The 22,125-nt window shown below is 43.0% G+C and overlaps 1 protein-coding gene across 1 annotated transcript in view; it reads left to right on the top strand.

Moving 5' to 3' along the window:
• cmtm6 (CKLF-like MARVEL transmembrane domain containing 6) overlaps positions 1–22,125 on the top strand; it is an 86,404-nt gene that overhangs the window by 54,781 nt on the left and 9,498 nt on the right. The window contains exon 3 of the mRNA XM_078235507.1: positions 7,518–7,694. Coding sequence (XP_078091633.1) covers positions 7,518–7,694 — 177 coding nt within the window. The remainder of the gene's footprint in view (positions 1–7,517; positions 7,695–22,125) is intronic.

Below are 22,125 nucleotides of genomic sequence, written 5' to 3'. Positions count from 1 at the left end.
TTCTGCAGGCCTTGCCTCCCAGTATTGTTCCCTGGCCTCGCCTCCACCTGGCCTCCCCTCCTGGTGTCGCTTTTGCCCTTGCCTCCTGCCCTCTGGGCTTACCTTAGCCCCCGGGGTATGTTCTTGCTGCTGCGCTCTCGGCTCCTAATTCTGCTGCTGAAGTCCTGAGCTCCATCTGATGGTAGAATTTGGCTGGTGCGGACAGTCAGGACTCAAGGCTGCTATCCACACTGACTAACCTCTGCCACTAGATAGAGCTTGGTCGCGGCAATATAGGAACAAGAGTTAGGCCATTTAGCCCATTGAGTCTGCTCCGCCATTCAATATGATCATGACTGATCGGATACTTCAATTTTACACATTATCCCCATAATCCTTTCCATTAATGTTAATCAGAAATCTATCAAACTCTACCTTAAACACACTCAATGACTGAGCTTCTTCATCCCTCTCGGATAGAGAATTCCAAAGACTTACAACTCTGAAGAAGTTTTTCCTCATCTGGGCCCTAAATTGCTTCTCCCTTATTTTAAAATTGTGCCCCCAGTTCTAGACTCGCCAACCAAGGGGAACATCTTACCTGCATCAACCTGTCTATTCCTTTTAAGTATTTTTAGGTTTCAATGAGATCACTCTTATTCTTCCAAACTCTAGAGAATACAGGCCCAGTTTGCCCAAACCCGGTTCATAAGACAGTCCCGTCATCCCCGGAAGAAGCCTGGTGAACCTTTGTTGCACTCCTTCTATGACAATAATATCCTTTCGAAGATAAAGGGACTAAAAGTGTACACAGTACCCCAGGTGTAGTATAATCAAGCTCTTATACAATTGAAGCTCCTGTACTCACTACTGCTGTACTCAAATTCTTTTGCGATAAAGACTAATGTTCTAATAGCTTGCCACGCCTGCAAGCTAGCTTTCAGTGGCTGATGGACAAGGTCCCTTTGTACATCTGCACTTCCAAATTTCTTACCATTTAGGAAATACTCTGCACATCTGTTCCTTCAACCAAGGTGGATTGCCTCTCACATTTTTCAACATTATATTCCATCCGCCATGTTCTTTTCCACTCCCTACGTCTGTCCAAATGTTCCTGTTGCCGCTTTACAACTTCTTCACAACACACATTCTCATCTAGCCATGGAATTGGTCAGTCTAAAAGCACTGTTATGCAGGTGAGTGTGCTGCAATTATTTTAAACATTGCACAATATTATATTTAATATTCAGTGACATTTTATTTTCCAAATTATTTCAGTTAGGAATGCTTGGTGCTGCACATGGATGACAATATTCCGACTTGTACATTGTTTATTTTTCTGAATGAGAAATGTCCAAAGGAACCAAAGATTCCTATGTGAATCTATAATTCAGTAAGAAGTCTCACAACACCAGGTTAAAGTCCAACAGGTTTATTTGGCAGCACGAGCTTTCGGAGCACTGCCCCTTCATCAGGTGAGTGAAGAATTGGTTTCACAAACAGGGCATATATAGACACAGACTCAATTACAAGATAATGGTTCCAACCATTGTGCCTACCCCAGTCCAACGCTGGCATCTCCACATCAATCTATGATTCATTAGCAGTCACAATTTTCTGGAATGTAACCACAGCTTTTTAAGTGAGGATTCCCTGTAACTTGAAAATACTCCACTAGATTGGCAATTATATATCCAGCCCTGGAATGTTTCTACAAGGGTGTGTGGTGTACAGTGTAAAATGTAGCACACATAGCTGAACTGAGTTCGTCATCTTGCCTGCCAAGCTGAAAGCAAGTTTCAGTTAAGGAAGGTCAAATGTGGAGGCTTCACTGAAGCTCCTGATAGGCAGCCAAGAGTAACGTATGTAGCAACTTGAGATTATCCATTTGGTGCAAAACGAAAACACATGTTTTAGTGACTCTGAAACTGTTTTAAGACCATATTTCCATGTGAAGTTTGACAAAATAACACAAAAGCCAAACAAGTTTACAAAACTGATTCTATAAACTGTTGTAGTAAAAGCTATGATACGTTCACTTAATAAACTCAATCTCATCAAGAGGCACTGCTCTTGAATTGCTATTGTTCAATTTAGTCAAGATCTCATCAATGTTTTGGCAGTTATCATGCCACTAATCCCAATCCTAATTTCAGTGTCACATAATAGCAGTCTAATAATCAACAGACATCCTTGGATCTTTTTTACAATGTGTGACGGAATTAATCAGCTTGCCATCTGAACATGCAAATGTTCTATATGGATTATATGGATGTTCGCTATCTTGAAAACAAATGATCCATATCATCCTTGTATTTGGGATGAATGCAGTGGGCAGGGAAGGGTTCAGAAGAGTTTATGGAGATAGTTGGTCCTGAAAAGAGTTGATTGGGATTGGTATTTCCATCGCATGATGCCTCTGTAATTGAGGCACAGCCACGATCAAACTGCACATCTTACTTGAGGGACAGATGATGAGGACAGTTCTGGATGAAGCCGCAGATGACAGATATTGACTAATTTGGATAAAACAAGGGCATCAAAACATTCAACTATTTTGTTGTGGCGACTTGAATGTGTAAAATATCTTTAGTGAATTTCTGTACTAAGAACAAAACAGTGAGTGTCAACGAATTGGGGGACTTTGCCAAAGACCTCTGAGGTTAGATTGATCTTTGACAGTGGGGTAATGGCAGAACCTTCACTGTCATCATCACCTGCTGTTGCTGCTCTTATTTGAGAACAATCATCAACTGTAGTCTTATATATTTAGCAATCAAGCTCACAAAAATGATTCAGGAACAGCAGAACATGTAATTGAGGAATTTAATCACCTATCGTTCTATTATGAGTAATCTAGCAGCACCTTGGAATGGAACACGACTAATGTTGTTCTACCTATGATCAGTTCGACTGAGCCTTCATCACTTTTTAATGGAGATCACAATTCCATGCATTTCTGGACCAGCCACATAAATACTGTAGCTACAAGAGCAGGTCTGAGACTGGGAACTCTGCAGAGTTCACCTCCTGACTCCCCAAAGCCTGCCCACCACCAACAAAGCATAAATCAGGAATGTGATGGAATACTCTCCATGGATGAGTGCAACCTCAAAAATATTCAAGAATTTGATTTGATTTATTATTGTCACATGTATTAACATACAGTGAAAAGTATTGTTTCTTGCGTGCTATACAGACAAAACATATCATTCATAGAGAAGGAAACGAGAGAGTGCAGAATGTAGTGTTACAGTCATAGCTAGGGTGTAGAGAAAGATCAACTTAATTCAAGGTAAGTCCATTCAAAAGTCTGACAGCAGCAGGGAAGAAGCTGTTCTTGAGTTGATTGGTACGTGACCTCAGACCTTTGTATCTTTTTCCCGAAGGAAGAAGGTGGAAGAGAGAATGTCTGGGGTGCGTGGGGTCCTTAATTATGCTGGCTGCTTTGCCTAGGCAGCGGGAAGTGTAGACAGAGTCAATGGATGGGTGGCTGATTTGCGTGATGGATTGGGCTACATTCACGGCCTTTTGTAATTCCTTGCAGTCTTGGGCAGAACAGGAGCCATACCAAGCTGTGATACAACCAGAAAGAATGCTTTCTATGGTGCATCTGTAAAAGTTGGTGAGAGTCGTAGCTGACGTGCCAAATTTCCTTAGTCTTCTGAGAAAGTAGACGCGTTGGTGAGCTTTCTGAACCATAGTGTCGGCATGGGGGGACTAGGACAGGTTGTTGGTGATCTGGATACCTAAAAACTTGAAGCTCTCGATCCTTTCTACTTCATCCCCATTGATGTAGACAGGGGCATGTCAAAGTTTGACACCATCCAGAACAAAGCAGCCCGCCTGATTGGCACCCCATCTAACACCTTTGACGTTCACTCCCTCCACCACCGATGCATTGTGGCAGTAGTGTGTACCATCTACAAGATTCTCTGCAGCAACTCAGCACAGCTGAAAATCTGCAATTTCTACCAACTAGAAAGACACGGCAGCAGGTGTATGGGAACAAATTCCCTCCAAGCCACCACAGCACCCTGTGTCTCTACATCACATGGGCTGCAATGTTAAGAAAGCAACTCACCACCATCTTCACAAGGGCAATTATGAATGGGCAACAAATGCTGGGCTAGCCAACAATGCCGACATTCTGCGAACAAATAAAGAACATGAGTAGAGCAGCCAAGGAAGCGGTGTCTGTAGGCACCAGAGGCAATGGGATTAGCTTTATGGCTGGCTGGACTCTTCCCACCCACTTGAGAATTTCACTGGCAAGAGACCGTTGCCTGGATTGAATTCAGCTCATTTCCACAGTGAAACTATCAGAAAGGTGCCACACGAGAGATATCTGCATTGAAAACTGCAAATGTTCCCATCCTGCCCGCCACAGGAATTGTAGCGGGCTGGGGGCCGCCACAGGAATTGTAGCTGGGGGGGGGGGGAGGGACACCTACAAAGGTCCGTTGAACTCGGGCGGGATTTTCCGGTTTTGGAGCGAGTGCGGCCAGAAAATTCCACCCAGTATCTTGGTGTAAAGTCTTGTGATTGGATGATCTTGTTTATTAATGCTGAGCTGCAGTGACAGCTTTAGAAGTGAAAGTGCAGACACACTTTGTAATCTTCGTGGCTTCAAATCAGGATGTAAATTATAAACTAGAGGAAAAATCGAAGAGAAAAACAAATCATTAAGATGCTCAGGATGTTTTCAGTAATACCCAACTGAACTCTTTGATGAAATGAAAATTCTAACATCAACAGTAGATGGTGCCGTATACCCTTGTGCTGTCATTGCTTTTTGTAGAGTGTCACATACAAATCTTCAAGTATTTTCCACAAGATACTGTAGGAGAACCAAACCGGTTTTTGCAAGTCCCTACAATCTGTAAATTGTTTTGGAATTGTTGGCTTTTCTTGAATTTTTAAAAAATTTTATTATTGTGACATGTATTAGCATATGTCTGCATGCTATGCAGACAAAACATACTGTTCATAGAGAAAGAAACGAGAGAGTGCGGAATGTAGTGTTAACAGTCATGGTTAGGATGTAGAGAAAGATCAAGTTAATGTAAGGTAGGTCCATTCAAAAGTCTGACGGCAACAGGGAAGAAGCTGTTCTTGAGTTGGTTTGTTTTGTGACCTCAGACTTTTGTATCTTTTTCCTGACGGAAGAAGGTGGAAGAGAGAATGTCCGGCATGCGTGGGGTCCTTAATTATGCTGGCTGCTTTGCCAAGGTAGTGGGAAGTGTAGACCGAGTCAATGGATGGGAGGCTGGTTTGCGTGATGGATTCGGCTCCATTCACAATCTTTTGTAGTTTCTTGCGGTCTTGGACAGAGCAGGAGCCATACCAAGCTGTGATACAACAAGAAAGAATGCTTTTCTATGGTGGTGAGAGTCGTAGCTGGCATGCTAAATTTCCTTAGTCTTCTGAGAAAGTAGACAGACGCGTTGGTGGGCTTTTGTAACTATAGTGTCGGCATGGGGGGACCAGGACAGGTTGTTAGTGATCTGGACACCTAGAAACTTGAAGCTCTCGACCCTTTCTACTTCATCCCCATTGATGTAGACAGGGGCATGTTCTCCTCTACGCTTCCTGAAGTTGATGACAATCCCCTTTGCTTTGTTGACATTGAGGGAGAGATTATTGTTGCCGTACCAGTTCACCAGATTCTCTATCTCATTCCTGTACTCTGTCTCGTCATTGTTTGAGATCCGACCCACTACAGTGACGTAGTCAGCAAACTTGAAAATCGAATTGGAGGGGAATTTGGGCCACACATTCATAGGTGTATAAGGAATATAGTAGGGGGCTGAGAACACAGGGGCACCGATGTTGAGGATGATTGTGGAGGATTGTGTTTTCTTCTCTTGCCACAGCAGTGAAAAGGCACTAACCAAAGTCACAAATAATATCCTCTGTGATTGTGGCGCAATATTTTTCCTCTGCTTCTCTATGGCCGTTAACAGGATCAACCACACGATCCTCCAATGCCTTTCCTTCATTACCCACTTCCTATTCTATTTTTACTTATCCGATCATAGACAAAACAACTCTGTTCCACATACGCATATGCCCGTGTGATCCTGAATGTATCTCATATCCATTATCACACAGACTTTTACATCCACTTCAAAAACATCCCTGATCCAGCGACTCCCACGCTGAAACCTTCATCCAGACTCAACAACCCCAAAGCATTCCTCACCGACCTCCCATCCTCCGCTGTCTAAAACTCTGCCACTCTTATCTTCCGTACCAGAATTCACTGATTTAACTATCTTACAGATACCTGTTTCTGGTGGATAATGCAGTGTTGATTTTTTTTTGTATTTGAAATTCACACAGAAAATTTAATATTCCATGGAATATGTAAATATCATAAACAAAGAACAGTACAGCACAGGAAACAGGAAGTACAGCACAGGAATCATGAAAGTATTATTAGTGGAATTTAGCTGTTGGGTTCCCATTTTAGCAGATTTTATTCATGTGGATTTGATAGTAAGACATTTACCTCATTGGAAGTTTTGGCTGTCTTCATTCATCTCCAACTTTTCTCTGTCCAATAAAAGTATCTTGCCGGATTGGATAAATTGTCTTTTCTGCTTCCATAATTAGAGTAGAAATACAATTGATAGAACTGATGTCTGATTATCTGATGTGCTGGGAATATATTTCTGGATGAGCCATTTTTACACAGACATTAACTAATTTGATTTCAGTGGGTTTTTGCCTCTCTAAAAATAGGATGCACAAACTTGTGCTCCATTAGACGCGTACTGGCTATGGCTAATATTCAGTGCCCCACTGCCATCATTCCTCTAAGCTTCACTGCTTCTGCTCATCCAGATCAAAGTAGATCCTGCAAGATGTTGTAATGTGTCAAGATCAGTAACCTTCTTTAAATACCACCTGTAGAAAATTTTGATTGTCACTTAATACTCAGCACTTTAGTTTTTCTGTTTTTCCTCCTCAACAAATTGCCTGTAATGTAAACCAAATTTTAAGCACGTTCAGGAAAGGTTGATCATATTGATGTGAAGTTTGAGGAAAAACACCTCCTCATTTGATCTGAAGTATTACTGAGCTGTTTGGGTATTTTGGGATTGGGTGGCACTGTGGGTTAACTCGCAGGCTTCATGCCTCATTGCTTGGGTTTGCACACAGCCTAAACGATAGTCGCCAGGGCCATAAACGGAATTAATATCAGATTACCTTAACTTAATTCTTAATGGGTGCAAATTTGCATCAAAAAGCTTCTGTCAGTTTTCCACTAAACTGAGGCATCAAGGCTGGATATCATGGAAGTGGCAATGTCACCGGGATGTGATAAAGGGTACTCTTCTGAGGCTGAGGTTAAAGTGTGTTTAAGAGGGTGGTTTAACCTGTAAATGGCCAATATTATCCTTTCCTCATCAGTATAATGTTAACAGTGGCCAAAAACAACTAAACTGGATTGATCTCTATGTCTACATTGAAACACGATTTGCAAGATGTGTGTATGTCTGAATTTATGTTTTGCATTTTCTCTTGAACAGATCTTGTCATTTGTGGCCTTTATTCTGGAGGAGGTCGTGAATAGCTGCATGAACTGTCATGCCCTTTACTTCTTTGAGTTTGTCAGCTGTAGTGCCTTCTTACTGACTACTTTCCTGCTAATCATACTGATTACTTCCCTGAAAATGAAATTGGACCGGATCAACTGGGGAACTGTGGTAAGTAGAATCATTTCAATTATTAAAAATGCTTTGCGTTATGTTTAGTTCTACATTCCATGGGCCTGGATATCAATTTGTTTACAGTTACCATCTATGATTCTGTTTTGATATGTGTTACCAAATTCAAACTGATCCCAGTACTTGAGTAAATAGAGAAATTTGATTGAATCCACGTGATATTGGTGGTAATAGTCGGAGATTTTATTTTTCCCAACATTGACTGGGACAGCCATAGTATTAGAGGGTTGGATGGAGAGAAATTTGTTGAGTGTATTCAGGAGGAAGTTCTCATTCAATATGTGGATGGCCCGACTAGAGAGGGGGCAAAACTTGACCTCCTCTTGGGAAATAAGGAAGGGCAGGTGACAGAAGTGTTTGTGAGGGATCACTTTGGGACCAGTGACCATAATTCTATTAGTTTTAAGATAGCTATGGAGAATGATAGGTCTGTCCCAAAAGTTAATATTCCAAATTGAGGCAAGGCCAATTTTGATGGCATCAGGCAGGAACTTTCAAAAGTTAATTGGGGGAGTCTGTGGGAAGGCAAAGGGACGTCTGGTAAGTGGCATGCTTTCAAAAGTGTGTTAACCAGGGTTCAGGGTAAACACATTCCTCTTAGAGTGAAGGGCAAGGCTGGCAGAAGTCGGGAACCGTGGATGACTCGGGATATTGAGGCCCTGGTCAAGAAGAAGAAAGAGACACATGACATTCATAAGCAGCTGGGATCAAGTGAATCCCTTGAAGAATATAGGGGGTGTAGGAATAGAGTTAAGAGAGAAATCAGGAGGGCAAAAAGGGGCCACGAAATTGTTTTGGCAGATCAGGCAAAGGAGAATCCAAAGAGCTTCTACAAATACATAAAGGGCAAAAGAGTAACAAGGGAGAGAGCAGAGCCTCTTAAGGATCAACAAGGTAATCTATGTGCGGATCCACAAGAGATGGGTGAGATCCTAAATGAATATTTCTCATCAGCATTTACTGTTGAGAAAAGCATGGATGTTAGGGAACTTGGGGAAATAAATATTGATGTCTTGAAGAGTGTACATATTACAGAGAAGGTGGTGCTGGAAGTCTTAAAGCGCATCAAGGTAGATAAATCCCCAGGACCTGATGAGGTATATCCCAGGACGTTGTGGGAGGCTAGGGAGGAAATTGCGGGTTGCCTAGCCGAGATATTTGAATCATCGATAGTCGCGGGTGAGGTGCCTGAAGATTGGAGAGTGGCAAATGTTGTGCCTTTGTTTAAAAAGGGCTGCAGAGAAAAGCCTGGGAACAACAGGCCAGTGAGCCTCACATCTGTGGTGGGTAAATTGTTGGAAGGTATATTGAGAGACAGGATCTACAGGCATTTAGAGATGCAAGGACTGATTAGGGACAGTCAGAATGGCTTTGTGAGTGGAAAATCATGTCTCACAAATTTGATTGAGTTTTTTGAAGGGGTAACCAAGAAGGTAGATGAGGGCAATGTAGTTGATGTTGTCTACATGGACTTTAGGAAGGCTTTTGACAAGGTAGGTTGTTGCATAAAGTTAAATCTCACGGGATCCAGGGTGAGGTATCTAAATGGATACAAAATTGGCTTCTTTCCAGAAGCCAGAGGGTGGTTGTAGAGAATTGTTTTTCAAACTGGAGGCCTGTTATCAGCGGTGTGCCTCAGGGATCTGTGCTGGGCCCACTGTTATTTGTCATTTATATTAATGATTTGGATGAGAATATAGGGGGCATGGTTAGTAAGTTTGCAGATGACACCAAGATTGGTGGCATGGTGGACAGTGAGGAGGGTTATCTCCAATTGCAGCGGGATCTTGATCAATTGGGCCAGTGGGCCGACGAATGGCAGATGGAGTTTAATTTCGACAAATGCGAGGTAATGCATTTTGGTAGATTGAACCAGGGCAGGACTTACTCAGTTAATGGTAGGGCATTGGGGAGAGTTGCAGAACAAAGAGATCTAGGGGTACATGTTCATAGCTCCTTGAAAGTGGAGTCACAGGTGGACAGAGTGGTGAAGAAGGCATTCGGCATGCTTGGTTTCATCGGTCAGAACATTGAATACAGGAGTTGGGACGTCTTGTTGAAGCTGTACAAGACATTGGTAAGGCCACACTTGGAATACTGCGTGCAATTCTGGTCACCCTATTATAGAAAGGATATTATTAAACTCGAAAGAGTGCAGAAAAGATTTACTAGGATGCTACCGGGACTTGATGGATTGAGTTATAAGGAGAGGCTCAACAGACTGGGACTTTTTTCTCTGGAGCGAAGGAGGCTGAAGGGTGACCTTATATAGGTCTGTAAAATAATGAGGGGCATAGACAAGGTAGATAATCAATATTTTTTCCCAAAGGTAGGGGAGTCTAAAACTAGAGAGCATAGGTTTAAGGTGAGAGGGTAGAGATACAAAAGTGTCCAGAGGGGCAGTTTTTTCACAGAGGGTGGTGAGTGCCTGGAACAAGCTGCCAGAGGTAGTAGTAGAGGCGGGTACAATTTTATTTTTAAAAAAGCACTTAGATAGTTACATGGGTGCGATGGTTATAGAGGGATATGGGCCAAATGTAGGCAATTGGGATTAGTTTAAGGGTTTTTTTTAAAAAAAAGGGCGGCATGGACAAGTTGGGCTGAAGGGGCTGTTTCCATGCTGTAAACCTCTATAACTCTGTCTGAAGTAACAACCAACCAAGCATACTTAATATGTCAACAGCCATGGGACATGACAGTGTCTCAGTCCTAGCAATGAATACTTCAGAACTGGCTACTCCACAAACCAAGCTGCTCTAGTATGACTACAGTCCCCCTCACCCCCCCTGTGACATGGTTTGTGGCAGCAGAGGCGACCCGCTATGGCCAGTCAGAGGATCTTCCAGTTCCATCGCCGTCAAAGAGATTTCCCATTGTTCGCACTTGCTGCTGCCAGGGAACCTGCTGGAAAATCCCACCCAATATTTTGGGACAAAATGAATAGTTATTTGGGTTAATCAAGAAACGAGGATAGTGTGGTTTATATTGTGCACATGGAATTTCAAAAGACATTTGATAAAGTGATGCACAAAAGACTTGTGAACAAAGTTAGAGATCATGGAAATAAAGGGACAGAGTTCCCAAGATCCTTTGTAGATTATGGCTAATTAATTACTTATTTACTTAACATGGATACAAAATTGGCTGCATGCAGGAAAAATGGAGTTGTGGTCAATGATATGGACTGGAGGAAGGTTTAGGGTGGAGTTCCCTACGGGTCGGCATGAGGACCCATGTTATTCTTGGTGAATATTAATGACTTTGGAATACAGGGCATAATTTCAAAATTTGTGGATGGCATGAAACTTGGAAGTATTGTGAACTGTGAAGAGAATAGTGTTAAATTTCAGACATAACCAGGTTGATGGAATGGGTGGATAAGTGGCAAATTAAATTTAATTTGAGGAATATGAAGTGATGAAGGGCGGCACAGTGGTTAGCATTGCTGCCTCACCGCGCCAGGGACCCAGGGCAGCATGGTGGCACAGTGGTTAGCATTGCTGCCTCACAGTGCTAGGGACCCAGGGCAGCATGGTGGCACAGTGGTTAGCATTGCTGCCTCAGTGCTAGGGACCCAGGGCAGCATGGTGGCACGGTGGTTAGCATTGCTGCCTCACAGCGGGACCTGGATTCGATTCCTGGCTTGGGTTACTGTCTGTGTGGAGTCTGCACACAGACAGTTCTCCCCGTGTCTGCATGGATTTCCTCCGGGTGCTCTGGTTACCTCCCACAGTCCGAAAGACATGCAGGTTAGGTGCATTGGCCATGCTAAATTCTCCCTCAGAGGACCCGAACAGGCGCTGGAGTGTGGCGACTAGGGGATTTTCACAGTAACCTCATTGCAGTGTTTGGTTTGATTTGTTTTATTATTGTCACGTGTATTAACATACAGTTAAAAGTATTGTTTCTTGCGCGCTATATAGACAAAGCATACCGTTCATAGAGAAGGAAACGAGAGAGTGCAGAATGTAGTGTTGCAGTTTTGTTAATGTAAGCCTACTTTTGACACTAATAAATAAACTTTAAAAAACTGATTCATTTTGGTAAGAAGAATGAAGAAAGGCAATAGAAAATAAAGAGCAGTGAACCTGGGAGTGCATGCACAAATCATTGGAGGTGACAGGATGGGTTGAGAGCATGGTTAAAAAGATCCTGGACTTTATAAATAGGAGCATCAAGTGCAAAAGCAAAGAAGTTATCATAAATCTGGATAAAACATTCAGTTCTGAGCACCGCACTTAAGGAATGTGTGAAAGCATTAGAGAGGGTGCGAAAAAGATTTGCAAAAATGATTCTCGGGATGGGGCTTCAGTTACATGAAGAGATTGGAGAAGTTGCAACTGTTCTCCTTGGAGAAGAGAAGCTTGAGGGGAGATTTATTAGAGGTATTCAAAATCCTGAGGGATCTGGACAGAATAGGAGAAAACAATTCCTATTGGTGGAAGGATTGAGAACCAGAGGACACTGTTTTAAGATGATTGACAGATTGAGCAACAGTGACATGAGTAAAAACCTTTTTACACAGGGATCAGTTAGGATGTTGAGACTGATTGAATCAGGGCTTTCAAAAGTGAAATGGATGATTATCTGATTTGCAGGGTTACAGGGAAATGGCAAGGGAGTAGCACATGGTGAATTGTTCTTGCAGAGAACTGGCACTATAGGTTCTAGACTCCGTGATTCACCAGAATGAAAAGAGAGAGATGATTGGGTGACACAAAAGGCCAAATTTTATTTAGGAAGGAATGAAATTAACCAGACCTATCAACATGCACACATAACCAGTTACTATGCTATGGAAGGAAGAGACTATAACGACACAATGGATATTTTTAGGTTTACACAACTTTACACAATTTTCAACCACCCTTCCTCAACACTTAGCTAATTGGGGATTTCTGGGGACTGTTAATTATACTCTCCACTCCTGTGGTCAAAGGGGCAGTACTGCCTTTAAGAAAAAGTCAGGGCCATCTTGCTTTTAAGAGACGCGCCTTGGTCGCGTGGTCAGGTAGGTAAAAAAGTCTTTGCTGCACAACCTAGGCCTCAGTCTAGGGTTGTGTTCGCAGATGCGACGGTTTCTTGTGTCTTGGATCTTTGCTGGTAAGTAGTTGTTGAATTTCTTTCTTTGGTGGTTCTTCCGCGTTGTCCAGTCTTCAGACCTTGTTGCCAGCTGTTCTTGGTTGCAGTAGGCCGGAGAAGAGTCCTTGGCTGTAGTCGTGAAAAAAATGAACTGAACTCCCGAAAAGTCGAGCGTCCTCTGTCTTAATTCAATTTTACAAGATGAAGCCTTTGAAATTCTGGTGGTCTTCTCCCAACGGTCGGTCGAATTGATGGGAGTGCTTGGAGCTGATAGGGTGTGAAATGGTTTGGATAGGCCTCAGGAGGTGTTGAACGCTGTTGAAATTGAGGATTTCTGGGGACCGTAGATTATACTCACCACTCCTGGGGTTAAAGAGGCAGTACTATCTTTAAGAAAAGGTCAGGGCTGTCTTGCCTTCAAGGAACATACACCTTGGTTGCGTGGTCGAGTAGGTATAAAAATCTTTGTTGTGCAACCCAGGCCTTCAGTCTGGGGTTGTGTCCGAAAATGCAGCTTCTTGTATCCTGGATCTTTGCTGGTAAGTACTTGTTGAATTTTGACGAGAGTGCTTGGAGCCAATGAGGTGCAAAATGGTTTTTGATGATCCTCAGGAGGTGTTGATCGTTTTCCCATCGAGATGGTTTTGCAAGACACAGCCTGGGCCCAAACCTGTTGGATTTCGCAGACAACTTTGAGTCTATAATGTGTACTGTCCATAAATGTTGTTATGGGTAATGTTGTTCTTTGGTTTTGAGCCAGGTCTAACAGGGTCCATTTTTGCATAACTAGCAGACTAGTTTAGCCCGTGACTCATTGTTCTTTGTCAACTCAAGCAACTCCCAGATGGATTTGATAAGGCTGTGTATCTCTGTCTGTCAATGTCTCATTTGCAGCCATTTTAAGTCCATGTGTATTGAAACACAGAATTTTAAGTTTGTCCGTATTTCAGCCAGTTTTGTCCATATTCCCCATATTGTACTTATGTCCATAAAAAGGTGGATTTATGTCATCTTACAGCACAAATATCACAGCCCAAATGGCCTCCTTCTGTACTATAGCCATTCTACTATGATTTTAGAATTAATCTGGTATTAATTAATTTAACTGAAAATCATTTCCACATAGCCAGACATTGATCGGAAATGGGAAGGGAATTCTTCTAATCTCAGTTCTCATTCATTCCTAGCATGCTAAATTAAAGGCACCTTTACACTTTGGGGTACTTCCACCAGAAGCTGTTCTGTGATATCAAGAGGCAGCTGATTTTAAAATACTTCCCGTCTGCATTCAGAGTAGCAGAACACTTACCGCAACAAACTGCGTCTGTGATTTCTGGCAGTGGACGTAGCTGTGATACAAAGAAAGTCTTGGTGCCGCTGGAGGATTCTGCATTACCTTGTTTATGTTACTACGTCACCTACAAATATCGGCAGGAAAAAATGTTATTTATTTAGCAAAAAATAATTTCAATCTGCATGTTAAAATGAAGCAAAGAAAACACTTATCAGTCTCTCGAGGAATGTGACAGGAATTTGCAACCAAAATAAAATTGTCGGAAAGTAGAATATCACTTTTACTCAAAGTGTATGAAATGAACTGAATGTTTAGTTCTGGCCAGTAGTTAATTTTTCTGGTGTTTAAATTTGGCGTTAAAAGCTAAGCCAGCGTCATGTTTCAAATTTAGGTTAATAGAGAGCATGTTAAACGTTAAACATTGTTAAATACTATCTGGAATTTCACTGTAATGTGTTGAGGATGCCGATCGTAAGTATGTAACAGCTGTTTGAGATTACACCAATGTATAAGACAGCATTCGTAAAGCAAGAAGTCTCACAACACCAGGTTAAAGTCCGATAGGTTTATTTGGAATCACGAGCTTTCGGAGCGCTGCTCCTTCATCAGGTAAATTCCAATAGGTTTATTTGGAATCATGAGCTTTTGAAGCGCTGCTCCTTCATCACTGACCTGATGAAGGAGCAGCTTTCCGAAAGCTCGTGATTCCAAATAAACCTGTTGGACTTTAACCTGGTGTTGTGAACATTCTTACTGCGCCCACCCCAGTCCAACGCCGGCATCTCCACATCATAGCATTCGTAAAGGAACCTTTTTCTCCTCATCCGCTCACTTTTTGAACATTTGCTTCCAGATGCAAAGAGTGAGAGCATAGTCTGCTGTCATCTAGATGATGGGTTTGCTCCTTTTGAAAATAAATGGTTGAGTTAAACGGGGCAGTCATTATGAGTTGCTTTCAGGTTTTAGAAAAATAAATCCAGGAAAATGTTTGCTGTTAAAGGGGATGATTACTGTGAAATCCTTTCATGTAAGGGCACCCCTTTCTCATTACCCACATTTAAGATGTCTTTAGTCATCTGTCCTGACTGTGACGTGTCAAAAAATCTTTTAATTTGTTTGACAACAAATCAGTTTCTCTTCTTTTTCTCTGTCAGTTTTTGTGCTTGTGCCTGGATCACACTAATCACTAATTCTGCTCTAAAAGAGCAAGTGAACTCTTCAGAAATGTCTGTGATTATCCATTTTGCCAAGAAGCTGTGACACTAAGGGACAATTTCAGTTTATAGTTGGGTTTTAACAGGATATCCACCTTCCTGTAGATACAGGAAAGTGTATGTTTCCTCTTGTAACAAAAACTTTGCGCGCTTGAAAGGAACCATAGCAGCTGGCAGGGAGGAAGGACTGTAACCACCAGCACATAAGAGTGTAGTCTTAAAATTTGCTCATACCTACACAGTGTGTCGACTGGTCCAGAAACTCAAATGAAAGAAGGGGGGGGGGGTGGAGCAATATATTATAGGAGGTCTAAAAATAATTTGCATCCCGTTAATGGGATACAGATGAAGGCCTGACCACCCCCTCCACCCCTCCCCCCAACCATGCTAGATTCTTTGTGATGCCGGCGATGTGGGACTCACCTGAATGATGTTGGGACTGCCTCTGGAGTTCAGAATGGAGGCAGCCCTCAACCCTGGACCACCACAGCGGTAGGTTGGGGGCAATGGCAGCTGGACCTTTCAGATTCGGTACCCTGGAGGGGATCCACCTTCCAGCCTCAGAATGTTCCTGGAGATCCATCTTGGCTCGCAGGAGGTCCATCTTCCAGTCTTGGTGTGCTCCCGGCGATCTGTCTTCGTTTTGAGGGCGTCCACATTTTTTCAATAGTGGGTCAGTGCTGTTGTGCCTTTTCAATATGGTGGACTATGCGCCATCCAATTGCCTTGTCACTGAATATCGTGTGAAACAATCAGAGGTCGTAAGTCTCTTGAAACACACACATGTTACAAGTATCAAGCTTATAAATAGTTGTGCTGAAATCTGCCCCTTTGGTCAGAAATATCTAATTAACATTTGCCCTTGAAGACAAGATTAAGGTTGCCAAGGAGAAGAGGATAGGGGATGCCATTTTGCAATCAAATTACAGGCTTTTCTATAAACCCAGGGATATCAGTTAGATACAATTGCAGCTTTAGTCTTGTGTTGTTTGCAGCTCACTTGAGAGTCAATGGAGCAAAAGAGTTAAATGTTAGCTAGATCAGCGCCTTAATCAGAGAAAATACTAATTTTATTTTTCATTATGCAAAAGGCAGGTCTGAGCTCACTTTGAAAACAGAGTTTGTGAGGGGGAAAAGAGGCTGAAAGACTTGCCTAGCTTGGAACCGGAGGAAATTTTACAGCAGCTCTCGTAGTGGAAGCAGCAATTGGAATTTTGGTGGCAGTCTGCCTGGTTGCAACTTGGGAGAAAATAGAAATCGAATCTGCCAGGACCCGTAAGGGAGTTGTGGAACCATAGCAGAGAATTATTAGGAACCAGGAGTGTTTCTGTTTTAAAAACACTAAGCAGGATTGAGTAAGGCCCATGCTTGAGCCGGGGCGTCCACATTTGTGAGATATTGAGGGATCGCTTCGCCAAATGCTAGTGGAAGAATCCCCAAGATATCTCATACCTCATGAGAATAAATAGATCACTGAGGAGAAATCAATGTTAATTACAGAGAACCATGGCAAAGCTTAGTTTGGTCCCAGGAGAAGTGAACGAACCGTCAAGATCCTGTAAAATTTAGGGGAAGTAATGACAGTTATGTTGTGTTAATTTAGTATTTATTTTATTATTGTGCATTAAAGTTTGTTTTCTTTTAAAGTGAGAAATTCCATGGCATTCTTTCAGTCAGTAACAGGGTGTTCGAATCTCCCTTCAAACACTAACTGTCTGTGCTGGGATAGTAACAATACCCTCCTTGTAATTCGGGAACATCTGCTGACAGTCACCAGTTAATGACTGTTTTACTGAAAAAGGAAATTGAAAGTAAATTTAAATCCTTTTGCTCTAAATTTCAACTGACTTAAGTTCAGATGGTCAACGGTTTTTAATCGGTCCTGTCCAGAATTTTGAATATAGCATCGGGAGCTAACATTTTAATTCTTACAAAACTGCGTCTTTGTTTAACATTTTTCCCATATTCTCTCTCCCAAGTCATTTTTTTTTAAACCATAGAATCCCTACAGTGCAGGAGAGTCCATTCGGCCCATTGAATCTGCACCAACCCTCCGACAAAGCACCTTACCCAGGCCCTATCCACGTAAACCCACACATTTCCAACGGCTAATCCATCTATCCTACACATCAGGGGACACTAAGGGGCAATTTAGCATGGCCAGCCCAACTAACCTGCACATCGTTGGACTGAGGGATGAAATCGGAGCACCCGGAGGAAAACGTGCGAACTCCACACAGACAGTCACCCAAGGCCGGAATTGAACCCGGGTCCATGGCGCTGTGAGGCAGCATTGCTAGCCACTGTGCCGCCCTTTCTTTAGCTGGTAAAGTGAATTTCCCATGGCCATTTCAACATGTAATTTCCATTCTGTTCTGATAAGCCTGCAGGTTGCTTGCCTCCTTGGGAGGCTGATCGTGTCAGCTTTCCTCCTCTGCAATGGATACAACTCTAGTTCCATGTGCTGGACTGAAGACTTGAGCATGATCAGGAGTACCCAGTGCACTCTTAAGACATGAACCTCCTGACCTGTCCAGCTGCACTTGGACAATTTTTAATCGATTTTCAGCCTGCCAGAGTTCTAGCATGTCTGCTGGTAAACCTGCCTGGCAATGCCACTTCAGTTTTGGATTTGATTCAGTATCAGCCAGGGAGTTTTTCCTACAAGTACTCGGCTCCGTTTAATTGGCTGGAATCCTGTGTGGCTTGGAATTGTTGCCGTTTGCCTGGTGGATTAAATACACCCTTGCCACACTTGGGTCACCGAGGGATCTGACCAACAACCAGAAAAACATTTAATAAAGAAGCAAAATACTGCAGGCGCTGGAAATTTGAAATAAACCCAAACCTTAAAATGTGTGAAGAGAGAAAACAAATCAGCGTTTCTCCAACTTGAAATGTTGCGCTGAATTTTCCTGGCCCATTGGCATCCAGTTGGAAGTGAAAAGGCTGGCAACATGGTGGGAGAAGGGATTAGCAGGGTGGGGGGACCTCCTTGATGGACACCCCATGGCCCAGAGTGGAGCCCTCCGCAGCAAAGAAAGCCCACCACCACTAACAGTAGCATTGCTGAAGCTGCGGAACTGCCAGCCACCTGAATTGGCCGCTGCCTGCATAATACCACCACAGGGTCTGCTCTGCCATTGGGACTTCAGGTTGATTGAAAGATTCAGCACATTAGCCCTGCCTCTCTCTCTCTCTCTCTCTCTCTCTCCACGATCTGTTGAATATTTGCACCATTTTCTGTTTTTGTTCCTGGAAAAAGTACAATTTGTTGTAATTCTTCTGAATTATACCACACAATGTCTTTTCTCAACTTCATAAATTGTTGTCCTAAGTTGTGTCCAAATGGTGGTGTGGCACTATTTAATGCATTTATTTCATATGGGACAGGTTCACCTGATTAGTGACAGCAAAAGATGCCCCAATTGCATCAGTGAATTCAAATTCACAAACTGCCGTGGTGCAATTTGGGTCCATGCTCTCCAGTTTGTTAGTCAAGGGCCTCCATTATCAGTCCAGTAACATAAACACAATGCTGCCACACCTTTTAATGCAAAATCTAGGCAAAGATTCCGAACTTGTGTTTTCCGCATAGAGCAACTGCAATGGAATTTGCGCAAGGAATCTCCAGATTTGACTTAGACAGTTGCTGCAAGCTTGTGATGACCACCTGATCCTCTTCATCGTGACCTTGTCAAAGTGCCCTTTCTGTTTCTTATCCTCCCTCCCTACAGTTGTGAAATACTGGCTGCTATTCAACTGAGAGCATTGCTGTCTCAAAATTCCTGAGCAGAACAAAATAGCTGATAGAATTCTGTTTATAAAAATATTCTTTAGAACCACCATAACATTCCAATCAGTGCTAATTTACAGCAGATTGTGCTATTTCTGCTGGTTAATGGTCATGCGTTGTTAAAACTGAATTGAAAAAGATTGCATCTATGTGAATTTTTAGCTCACCTGAAGTAGCTCTGATGGATTAAGAGTGTGGTGTGAAGCGGCTCAGTTGATTAGTATCATACTTTCTCAGGAGGAGCTGCAGAATGGAATTTGGAGTAAATAAATATGCAGCGCAGAAACACTAACCTCATGTAGCAGTTCACTGAATCCTTGTGCGCGCTGCTGGATTAAAGTTTACAACTAGGGATGGGCTCACAGACTTACTCAAACTGACTCTGTAAATGTTATGGACATTAGTAATGTGGCCAGTTTAAGAAAATAAATTATGACTGGATTTTTTGGCGTCTCCTATTCCCCCTCGCGGGGCAGATTGGCAGGTGAGGTAGGGCCGTAAAATTGGCTGCCATGCTAATTTACTTGTTGCACGGGAGGCATCCAGAGGCCTACCCACCCATGGACTAATTGAAGCCCTTAACTTGCCATTTAAGGGCCTCCTGGCACTGCCGCTGGTATTTCACCCATGGCAGTGAGAGGTCAACGCCAAGTATCCAGCCTGGCAGATTTTATGGGGCGGGCTTTTGACTGGTAAAGAGGGAAGTGTCACTTGTATAGACATCTTGCTCCCATTGGAGGACCCACCAACACCCCCCCCCCCCCCCCAAAAGAAAACTTCATACCCCATGTTCCCCCTCCCCACTGCCCTGTCCATACCCTACCTTGAAGTGGAGATGCCGGCGTTGGACCATACCCTACCTTGCCAGAGCCTACCCACCTGGCTTTGGCAAGATCCCAGACTTGTTCAGGTCTGTGCTTCATTGCAGCACACCACCTTCAGGACTTGGGGGATGAGCTCAGCCAGGTGGTCGATGTTTCAGTAGGGGAGCAGTTCGGGAACAGTGACCATAATTCAGTAAGCTTTAAGGTGCTGATGGATAAAGATAAGTATAATGCTCAAGTTAAGGTGCTAAATTGGGGGAAGGCTAATTATAACAATATTAGACAGGAACTGAAGACTGTAGACTGGGGGCAGATGTTTGAGGGCAAATCAACATCTGGCATGTGGGAGGCTTTCAAGTGTAAATTGATAGGGATTCAGGACCGGCACATTCCTGTAAGGATGAAGGATAAATATGGCAAGTTTTGGGAACCTTGGATAACGAGAGATATTGTGAGCCCAGTCAAAGAGAAAAAGGAAGCATTTGTCAAAGCTAGGAGACTGTGAACACACGAAGCAAGTGTGGAATACAAGGAAAGTAGAAAGAAACTTAAGTAAAGAGGGCTAAAAGGAGTCATGAAAAAGCATCGGCCAGCAGGATTAAGGAAAATCCCAAGGCTTTTTATCCATTTATAAAGAGCAAGAGGGTAGCCAGGGAGAGGGTTGGCCCACTCAAGGACAAGGGAGGGAATCTAAGCGTGGAGCCAGAGGAAATGGGCAAGGTATTAAATGAGTACTTTGCATCAGTATTCACCAAAGAGAAGGACTTGGTGGGTGATGAATCTGGGAAAGAGTGTGTAGATAGTTTGAGTCATGTTGAGATCAAAAAGGAAAAGGTATCGGAGTTCTTGAAAAAGATTAAGGTAGACAAGTCCCCAGGGCCTGATGGGATATACCACAGAATACTGAGAGAGGCAAGGGAGGAAATTGCTGGGACCTTGAGAGAAATCTTTGTATCCTCACTGGCTAAGGGGAGGTTCCAGAGGATTGGAGAATAGTCAATGTTCTTCCTTTGTTTAAGAGTGGTAGCAAAGATAATCCAGGTAATTACAGGCCGGTGAGCCTGACATCAGTGGTAGGGAAATTATTGGAGAAGATTCTTTGAGACAGGAATTATTCCCACTTGGAAATAAGTGGACATATTAGCGAGAGGCAACATGGTTTTGTGAAGGGGAAGTCGTATCTCACGAACTTGATCGGGTTTTTCGAGGAAGTGACAAAGATGATTGATGAGGGTAGGGCAGTGGATGTTATCTACATGGACTTCAATAAGGCCTTTGACAAGGTCCCTCATGGCAGATTGGTGCAGAAGGTGAAGTCGCATGGGATCAGAGGTGAGCTGGCAAGGCGGATACAAAACTGGCTCGGTCAAAGAAGACAGAGGGTAGCAGTGGAAGGGTACGTTTCTGAATGGAGGGCTGTGACAAGTGGCGTTCCTCAGGGATCAGTGCTGGGACCTTTTCTGTTTGTGATATATGTAAATGATTTGGAGGAAAATGTAACTGATTTGATTAGTAAGTTTGTGGACGACACAAAGGTTGGTGGATTTGCAGGTAGCGATGAGGACCATCCGAGGATACAGTAGGATATAGATCGGTTGGAGACTTGGGCGGAGAGATGGCAGATAGAATTTAATCCGGACAAATGTGAGGTAATGCATTTTGGAAAATCTAATACAAATAGGAAATTATACAGCAAATGGCAGAACCCTTAAGAGTATTGATAGGCAGAGGGATCTGGGTGTACAGGTACACAGGTCACTGAAAGTGGCAATGCAGGTGGAGAAAGTAGTCAAGAAGGCATACAGCATGCTTGCCTTCATCGGCCGGGGCATTGAGTTTAAAAATTGGCAAGTCATGTTGCAGCTTTATAGAACTTTAGTTAGACTGCACTTGGAATATAGTGTTCAATTCTTGTCACCACACTACCAGAAGGATGTGGAGGCTTTGGAGAGAGTACAGAAAAGATTTACCAGGATGTTGCCTGGTATGGAGGGCATTAGCTATGAGGAGAGGTTGGAGAAACTTGGTTTGTTCTCACTGGAATGATGGAGGTTGAGGGGCGACCTGATAGAAGTCTGCAAGATTATGAGAGGCATGGAAAGAGTGGATAGTCAGAAGCTTTTTCCCAGGGTGGAAGAGTCAATTGTTAGGGGGCACAGGTTTAAAGGAGATGTATGAGGCAGATTTTTTACACAGAGGG

Source organism: Mustelus asterias, chromosome 2 (genome assembly GCF_964213995.1).
Source record: "Mustelus asterias chromosome 2, sMusAst1.hap1.1, whole genome shotgun sequence".
Classification (NCBI taxonomy): domain Eukaryota; kingdom Metazoa; phylum Chordata; class Chondrichthyes; order Carcharhiniformes; family Triakidae; genus Mustelus; species Mustelus asterias.
This window is presented reverse-complemented; position numbering and strand designations above follow the sequence as displayed.